We start from the raw sequence: 9675 nt of genomic DNA on the forward strand, positions 1-9675 counted from the left end.
GGTCTTGATACCCAATAAATATTTTGCTTTTCTGCTTCAACCTGTTGTGACCATTGGCTCTTCATGACACAGGGTAAGGACCTTGCTTTCCTACAACATCGCGATCTCAAAATCAGAAATAGGGCAACAGAGGCTCAGAGAAAGGCTGTGACACTCCTAAAGACACGTCACTCCTAGATTTGAACCCAGGCCTCTGTGGTTCCAACCCCTGGTAGTGGCCTTCGCTCACACCTTCTTCAAATTATCCATCAACCACCAGCAACCCCTGGTGTGCTTTTATTGGGTACAAATCCCCTCTACCTGCCAAAGGGAGAGGAGAATACTGCCAAGTAGGTGTGAGTGGGTGTGGAATCCTGACATCCACATGGGTATAGGAGGAGAACTGAGGGCTACAATGCTGCTTGTTTAAGCTGGAGCCTTGGGAGATGGCAATGATGTGGGATTGGAGACTGTCCCCATGGCTTCAATCCCATGGGATGGATGTTTTCAACCCCAGGCCATGGTTGGGGTCTGCAGCAAGCCAGAATGTTCTCCTATGCCCCAGTAGGGTTGACAATCTTCCCCAGGAAGAGCATGGACTCTGTCTTCTCCTCAAACATCATCATCAGAAAGGTTTTGTTTAACTTGACCTGTAACGGCCTCTCCATGGGCAACGTCTGTGCTCCAGAGCCTGCAGCCCCTTCTGTGCCCTTCTCGTCCATCTTCAGCTTGGCCTTGTGGACCACCTGAGGGAATCAATGAGGGGTTGTCAATGCTGGTCAAGACCATCAGAGATCATGGCTGGTCCAGAGGCCAGCAAGAGGCCCAAGGAGAGAGAGGCTGTGGCGACAATCACACACATGCACAGCAGTAACTTGGCTGGTGCCACCCACCCCAGGGCTCCTGGCTCTTCGGCTGTCATTGTGGAAGGGTGTTCAACAGGCAGATGCAGAGTGATAGGAAATATGATGCAGGTGGGGGCAGCTGTCGGGGGGCTCAGAAGATGCAGTGGGGTCTGCTCTCCTTTCCATGAATTACAGGGAAGTGTCAACCATAATGAATGGCAGAAATGGGCTGTTGACCCTGAACTAGATGGAAGGGATGTGGCAGGATCTCCACCCAGAGGCCTCCAGCTCCCTATGCTCCCTCACTCATTGGCTGGATGGTTGAGCAGGAGCTAGATTCCTGGTAACTTATTTGAGGTGACTTAGGACCACACCCAGTGGCATCAAAATCTGTGAGTTGGTGATTGGGACTGAGACATTTATGGACCTCTGGTGAAATACTAAGGAGCCCTAAGGCATTTGACTGCTAACCAGAAGGTTGGTAGTTCAAACCCACCAGCCACTCCGTGGAAGGAAGACAGGGCAATCTACTTCCATAAAGATTTACAGCCTTGGAAACCCTATGGGGGTGTTGCTATGAGTTGGAATCGACTTGGTGGCAATGTTTTTTTTCTTTTTTTTTTCCCTTGTGAAATACTAACATACTTCATTCTATTGTACAAGATTCCAAGAATTTTACTTGAAGAAAACAGACAAATATCCTATGTTTATCTTGTAGAATTGCAGTTATCAGCACACCTAACCACAGAAAAGAGTTGAACTGTTGACAGCCACACAGACCTACAGAGGGGTGGCTAAAACTGAATGTTTAGTTCAGTCACATCCTTGAAAGGAAAGCTTAAAGGTGAGAAAAGTCTAATAACTGCCTTCCCACTTCTTGCAAATAGGGAAACAAATCATTACTGTTTTCTCCACGAAGGGGTCTTGTCCAGTCAAGTGGAGGAACCATAGATGTCTCTAGACTCTTATTTTATAGAGGAATGAACTAAGTCACCTAAGGTCACTCAGTTCCCCCTAGCCTATGTGACGCTAAACCAGGAGAAAAAAGGAAAAAGGAGCTCTGGGGGCTCAGTGCCCAGGGCATTTGACTGCTGACCAGAAGGTTGGGGGTTCAAACCCAGCAGCCACTCAGTGGAAGGAATTAGGTGGCACTAGGGCCTTGAAGAGCCCAAGGCCCTGTCCATTCCTCACTGCCGTGGGGCTGGCCCCAGAGTGCTCCTAGGCATCCTTACACTTGACAGTAGGCTGAGTCCTTCAGGAGGGAGCTGCCCGATAGCACAGTAGAGTCCTCCCTGAATGGTGGCGTGGGGGCCAGGTACCTGTTCTGCCTGGGCCTGCTGTTTCAGTTCTGAAAGGCAATGTTGTCCCTCCTCCCAGAAAGCCTGAGGCCTGGTGGGGGAGGGGAGCTCTGCAGAGGAAACCTCTCTCTTAGATGGCTGTGCCAGGCAATTCATGACACCCTGAGTCTCAGAGGGTCTGCCATTAGAGGGCAGGAAGGGTGGGGCAGAGGGGGCTGCTTTACCACCACACTTCAGAGTTTGTAAAGCATTTCCCTGCATGGTGCTCACAGGAACTCCCAGAAGTATGGCCAAATATCCCCTTTTTCCAGATAAAAATATGGGCTCAGAAAATCGTCATCATGCCCAACTAGGAAAATGAGCTATCCCCAGGTGGCTGGGAGCCAGTGGAGAACCCTCAGACAGAGAGGCTGAAGTCGGGGGTACCTTCCAAAAGTGCCTTTGAATCAATTTGGACTCATGGTGACCCCGTGTGTTAAGGTGGAACTGGGCGCCGTAGGGTTTTCAATGACTGATTTTTGGCAAGTTGATTGCCAGACCTTTCTTTTGAGGTGCCTCTGGGTGGACTTGACTCTCTAACCTCCAGGGTAGCATCTGAGTATGTTAACTGTTTGCATTCTCCGGAAACTTCCAAAGTCTCCTTTATTGTTGTTGTTATGTGCTGTCAAGTCAGCCCCGACTCATAGCGACCCCTCCTTGGATTTCTGAGGCAGTATCACTACAGAAGTAGATTGCCCCATCTTCCTTCCGAGGAGTGGCTGGTGGGTTTGAACCGCCAGCCTTCTGGTTAGCAGTCAAGTGCCTTAGGCACTATGCTACCAGAGCTCCCAAAGTCTCCTTACTCTCTCCAAAATGTTCAAGTACGTATTGTTCTCCGTGGGACAGCCCCTTCAGCAGTTACGGGGTGAGGGCACAGCAGGGCCAACCCAGGGCCTCCGAGCCAGTGCTGACCCCCAAGTGGGATGTTTAACTCTCTGGCACACAGGAAAGGCCACCAAGACTGGCCCGTCTGCCTGAATCCCACTTACATACTTGTGTGGCTTCCCTGAGTGTCTCCCTCCTCACCCAGCAGCGTTGGGGGTAAAGATGAAACATTTGCGTAATGCCTGATACTGTCTGTCAAATGCATGGTAACTCCCATCATTGGAAGAGCTCATGGGCACTTTCACATCTCAGCTCAGCTTATGCCCAGCCTGCTCCGAGCCTTCCCTGGAGCGTGGAGGTTGAGCGCCATGTGGGCTTTTCCGGGACTGCACTGACCGTGCTGTGGAGAAAGTTGTGTATCTGCTTCTGCAGGGAAGAACCATTTCTGTGTCCCCAGCAGGTGTCTGACTCATAGGAGGTCCCAGTGCTAGTTGGTTGAATGATGAATGAATCCCATTTGTGTTGGAAATACTTAGCAGAGCATCTTCCTGTCACTGAGGCTTGGGTTCTCATCCATTCACACAGTAGCCATTCATTCTACGCACTTGGGTTAGGCACCCGTTCTCATGGCACTCCCCAGCTCAGACATCTTTGGTGGCTCCTCAGTGCCTATTGATTTTGGGAATCTGCCCAGCTCTATAGCCTGTCCCTCCCAGAGTGGCTTGAGCCTTCCTCTTCACTCCAACCACTGATCTAGGGACACATCCTGTACATCCCCCCAGAGACTTTGGCCATGCTGTTCCCTGTGCTGGAATATCCTTCCCACTCCTAGTCTTACCTGTTGAACTCTCTCTCCCTGCTTCAAGGCATAGTTCAATGTTCCTTTAACCCAAAAGTAGGGTTGCTAGATAAAATATAGGATGTCCTCTAAATTTGAATTTCAGATGAACAGTAATTTTTTTCTATAAGTATGTCTGTCCCATGAAGTATCTGTCTCATGCAATACTTGTACTAAACAATTATTCATAGTTGTCCTGAAATTCGAACTGAATTGGGCTCCCTGCATTTTATCTGCTAAATCTGGTCCTCTCTAATTGTCCCAAATAGGCTGGGGCTCAACCTTCCTGAAACCATGAGACCTGCTAGCATGTCTCTCCTTCATGTAGCACATATTTATGAGTTATTTGTATCAAGCCGGTGAGATCTTTGAGAGAGGGTCTGAGTCAGACCTAGACCAGTTCCAGGCCTGTGTTGTTGGCCTTATAACAACAACAAAAACCCAAACTCATTACTGTGAGTCAATTTCAACTCATAACCACCCTATAAGGACAGAGTGGAATTACCCCATAAGGTTTCCAAAGCTGTAAATCTTTACAGAAGCAGATTGCAAGGACAGGGAAGGGGCGTCCTCTTTCTTCAGAAGAGTAGCTGGTGGGTGTCAACCACTGACCTTTCCATTAATAGCTAAGCATTTAATCACTGCATCACCAAGGCTGCCCTCTTGGCCTATAAACCAAAGCCACTGCCAAGTAGTTGATCCTGACTCACAGTAACACTATAGGACAGAGTAGATCTGCCCCATATGGTTTCCAAGGCTGTAAATCTTTACGGAAACAGACTTCCTCAACTTTCTTCCATGGACCAGCTGGTGGGTTTGAACCACCAACCTTTTGGTTAACTCACTGCCCGAGTCGATTAGACTCATAGTGACCCCTCCTTGGGTTCCTGAGGTGGTATCTCTATGGAAGTAGATTGCCAATCTTCCTTCCAAGGAGTGGCTGGTAGGTTTGAACCACCAGCCTTCTGGTTAGCAGTCAAATGCTTTAGGCACTATGCCACCAGACCACCAGAACTCCTTGTTGGCCTATAGGATGTACTTAATAAATGCCTGTTGCTTTAACTTTCAATATAGGACCAGGAGATTGATATTTCCAAGTTGGAAGCCTGAGGCTTAGGGAAGTCATATGATTTGCCTAAGATCACACACTGGTATGAGGCAGAGCTGGGTTCCAAGGCCTGCCTCACTGGTGTGTGGGTCTTGCTCTCACAATACGGTGACAGCTGGCTCCTATGGGGCTGTGTGAAGGCTTCCTCTCCTTCCTGCAGACTTACCTCACCCACTTTCAGGCTGCGGTGAGGGGAGATCCTGGTGAGGTCACCATGCTCCTCGAAGATTTTGGTGATACCCAGCTGAGAGAGTACCTCCTTCAAATTGTAGGTACTAGTGATGGAAAGCCTGGGCACGGACACATCCACAACCCTGGGGAGGTGGAAGGGACAGAGGTGAGAGGTGGGCTCCATCACCCAGGGCAGGCTCCAAAGACTGATGAATCAGACGTTCGTGCTCCCAGCCCCAAGAGCCTCAGATCTTCTCTTTCCATAGAATGAGAAGGGACTCCTTACCCCTGGGACCCTGGTTTCAAGATACCCTGTGTTCTCTGAACCATGCTCCTGCTTTGTACCAAGCCTGCCCAAGAGCCCTCATCCATAGGAAGCATTGTCAAATCCCCACCATCTCAGGGTCCCTTCACCTGCAGCTAGCTACTGAGGACCCTCCTATTGCAGACCCAGCCACGCCCATTACCTGAGCCAACGATGACCCCAGCAGAGCCTCAGATTTGTAGTTGGATAGAACTGAGTTCAAATTCCTTTTGCCTTTCTTAAGCTCTGTCACAAAGCAAAGCAGTTTATCTCTCTAAGCCACTCATCCAAAACTAGTGATACTAAGCATTGCATCCACAGGACAATCAGAGCGCCAAAGTAGAGCCATGTAAGGAGGTCTACAGACAGTCAGAGACTAGCAAGTGTCCCTCTGCTTACCCTTGGATTAGCAGCACCACATCCTCTGTGGGTGCAGCCTGGACAAGCCTGCTGGCCCAGAGCCTGGGGTCAAGGGTCCCTGGGGTACCTGCATGATCCCTGTGCACCTGGATGCCATTTCTCCTTGTCATTCCAAAAACCCCCTTCCTGCCTGTTTCCTCTCTCCTCTGTGTCATCCATGAGTGGCACCCACTTGATCATTCACAGAAGCAGGCTACATGCTGTAATAACTCCCATCCTAAAAAACAAAGCAAAACTTTTCCCTGGACCCTGAGTCACCCATTCAGAAATGTTTCTCTCAGTGTGTAAACCTTCTCTTGACTTTTAATAGTAGTGGTCTTATACAGCATTTGTCCTTTTGTGATTGATGTATTTCACTCAGCATAATGTCCTCTGTGTTCATTCATGTTACAAGGTATTTTGTAAATTCATCATTATCCATTAATTCTGCATAGCATTCAATTGTGTGCATGTACCATAGTTTGTTTATCCATTCATCCTTTGATGGGCATTTAAGTTGTTTCCATCTTTTTGCTATTGTGAATAATGCTGTGCATATAACTCTTCTTTTCATAGTTCTAATTTCTCTAGAATATTTACCTAGTAGTAGGATTGCTTGATCATAATGGATTTCTATCTCCAAATTTTAAAGGAAGTGTCATACTGTTTTCCACAGCGGTTGTACCATTTTACAGCACCACCAGCAGTAGATGAGTGTTCCAGTCTCTCTAGCCCCTTGCTAGTATTTGTTTTCTGGTTCTTCCCCCACCCTTTCTTCTGAACTTTGCTATTGCCGGTGTGAGATGTTATTTCATTGTTGTTTTCATTCGCATCTTTCTGATGGCTAATGATTGTGAGCATTTCTTCATGTGTTTGTTGGCTGCCTGAATGTCTTCTTTGGTGAAGTGTCTGTTCATGTCTTCTGCCCATTTTTATAGTTGGCTTGTTTGTCTTTTTGTTGTTAAGGTGTTGAAGTTTTGTATAAATTTTAGAGATTAGTCCCTTGTCAGATATGACATTACCAGTCCCACCCACCCACCCACCAGTCTGTAGGTTCTCTTCTTACTCTTTTGGAGAAGTCTTTTGATGTGCATAAGTGTTTAATTTATAGGAGATCCTGATTATAGTTTATCTTCTACTGTTTGTGCATTTTTGCTTATATCTGATAGAATAGTTATGCCATGAATTAGAACTCTTAAGTTTGTCCTTACTGTTCCCTTTGATGATCTTGATAGTCTTGGGTTTTACATCTAAGTCTTTGATCTATCTTGAGTTGGTTTTTGTATAAAGTGTGAGGTGTGGATCTTGTTTCATTTTTCCACAAATGGATATCCAGTTTTGCTAGCAATATTTGTTAAAGAGATTGTCTCTTCCCCATTTAATGGATTTCAGCCCTTTATTCAAGATCAGGTGTCCATAGGTGGATGGATTTACTTCTAGGTTCTCAATTCTGTTTCATTGGTCTATGTGTCTGTTGTCCCAGTACCAGGCTGTTTTGAGTACTGTGGCTGTAGAGTAGGTTTTCAGATTGGAGTGTATGGGCCCTCTTACTTTTTTCTTCTTCAGTAGTGTTTTGTTTGTCTGAGATCTCTTTCCTTTCCGCATGGAGTTGGTGATTGGTTTTTTCCTGTCTTTAAAGAATGTTGGTGGAATCTGGATTGGGGTTGCATTATATCTATATTTGCTTTGGGTATTATTGACATTTTCACAATGTTAAGTTTGTCTATCCATGAGGATGGTATGCTCTTCCATTTATGTAGGTCTTTTCTGGTTTCTTGCTGTAGTGTTTTGTAGTTTTCTTTGTATAAGTCTTTGGTATCTCTGGTTAGGTTTATTAACAAGTATTTTATCTTGTTGGTAACTATTGTAAATGGTATTGGCTCCATTATTTCCTTTTCAGAGTTCTCTTTGTTGGTGTAGAAGAATACAATGATTTTTGTATGTTGATCTTGAATCCTGCCATGTTGCTGAATTTCTATTAGTTCCAACAGATTTCTTGCTGAGTCTCTGGGGTTTTCTATATATAGGATTATACCATTCTAGGAATATATCCTAGGAATAGTTTTACTTCTTTCTTACTAATTTGGATGCCTTTTATTTCCCCTTCTTGCCTTACTGCTCCTCAGAAGGAAGCTTGGGCAATCTACTTCTGTAGTGATACTGCCTCGGAAACCCAAGGAGGAGTCACTATGAGTCAGATATGACTAGATGGCAGTGAGTTTTAGAGTGAGGACTTCCAATACAATATTGAATAAGAAAGGTGACAGAGGGCATCCTTGTCTGGTTCCCATTCACCAGGGGAATGCTTTCAATCTCTCTCCATTGAGAATAATGTTGGCTGTTGGTTTTCTGTATATGTTTTAATGATGTTGAGGAATTTCCCTTCTATTCCTATTTTGCTGAGAGTTTATATCAGGAATGGTGCTGGATTTTATCAAATGCCTTTTCTTCATTGATTGATATGATCATGTGGTTCTTTTTCTTTGGTTTATTTATGTAATGGATTATGTTAATTATTTTTATAATGTTGAAGCATTCTTGTATACCTGATATGAATCCCATTTGGTGGGATGTATTATTTCATAATATATTATTTCAAGGATGTATTATTTCATGATATGTTGTTGGATCCCATTGGTTAAGATTTTGTAGAGAAATTTTGCATCTATGTTCATGAAGGATATTGTTCTGTAATCTTTTTTTTTAGTGGTGTCTTTGCCTGACATTGGTGTCAGGGTTATACTTGCTTCCTAAAATGAATTCAAGAGTATTACATCCTTTTTTTATGTAGTTTGAGTAGAATTGATGTCACATCTTCTCTGAATGTTTGGTAGAATTCTCTGGTGAAGCTGTTTGGGCCAGGATCTTTTTGTTGTGGTGGTGGTGGTGATTTATTTTATTTTATTTTATTTTTTAATGACTTGTTCCATTTCTTCTTTTGCTATGAATCTGTTCAAATTTTCTACCTCAGCCTGTGTTAGTTTAGGTAGGTCATATACTTCTAGAAATTTGTCCATCTCTCCAGGTTTTCAAATTTGTTGGAGTACAGTTCTTCGTTGCATTCTGTTATTTTCCTTTTTATTTCAATTTGTTCAATTGCAATATCTCCCATTTCATTTTTTGTGCTTCTTTTTCTTTTAAAATTTGCCTGTGGTTTGTCTATTTTATTAATCTTTTTTACAATAATTAATTTTATTATTTTGAATAAGAATTTAGTCTTTTTAATGATTTCTTTTCTGTTTTCCATTTAATTTATTTCTGCATGAATCTTTATCTCCTGGTGACTGTAGACTTTGTTTTGCTGCTCTTTTTCTAACTACTGGAGATGTTGGGTTAAGGAATTGATTTAAGTTCTTTCTTCTTTTTTTGATGTATGTTTTGCTATAAATTGTCTTCTGAACACTGCTTTTTCTGTGTGCCAAAGATTTTGCTATGTTGTGTTTTCATTCTCATGTGATTCAAGGAATATTTAGAATTTCATTTTTTATTTCTTCTATTCCCCAGTAGCTTTTAAGCAAGGTGTTATTCAGATTCCACTTTTTTCCTTGTTTTTCCTGTTGTTGATTTCTTATTTTCTACCCTTGTGATCTGAGAAGATGCTTTGTATTATTTCAATGTTTCAAAATTTATTGAGGCTTGCTTTGCAGCCTAACATGGTCTATTTTGGAAAATGACCAACGTGCACTTGGGAAGAATGTATATTGCATTTTTGTTGGGTGGAGTGTTCTATGTCTATGAGGTCCAGCTGGTTGATTATGTTGTTTAGATCTTCTGTATCTTTGTTGATTTTCTTTCTAGTCATTGCTGATTTTGTGTTTACTGAGTCCTTATGATTGTTTTCATTTTTATTTTGCTTAGAAGGTTTACTA

The 9675-nt window shown here is 43.9% G+C and overlaps 1 protein-coding gene across 1 annotated transcript in view; it reads right to left on the minus strand.

Moving 5' to 3' along the window:
• Nucleotides 1-533: 533 nt before the first annotated feature.
• Nucleotides 534-9675, minus strand: part of SERPINA12 (serpin family A member 12) — a 17673-nt gene continuing 8531 nt past the window's right edge. The window contains exons 3-4 of the mRNA XM_007944547.1: nucleotides 5099-5246; nucleotides 534-725 (exon numbers count right to left, since the gene is read on the minus strand). Coding sequence (XP_007942738.1) covers nucleotides 534-725; nucleotides 5099-5246 — 340 coding nt within the window. The remainder of the gene's footprint in view (nucleotides 726-5098; nucleotides 5247-9675) is intronic.

This window comes from Orycteropus afer, unplaced genomic scaffold (assembly GCF_000298275.1).
Source record: "Orycteropus afer afer isolate SDZICR_OR568_19922 unplaced genomic scaffold, OryAfe1.0 scaffold00127, whole genome shotgun sequence".
Taxonomy (NCBI): Eukaryota; Metazoa; Chordata; class Mammalia; order Tubulidentata; family Orycteropodidae; genus Orycteropus; species Orycteropus afer.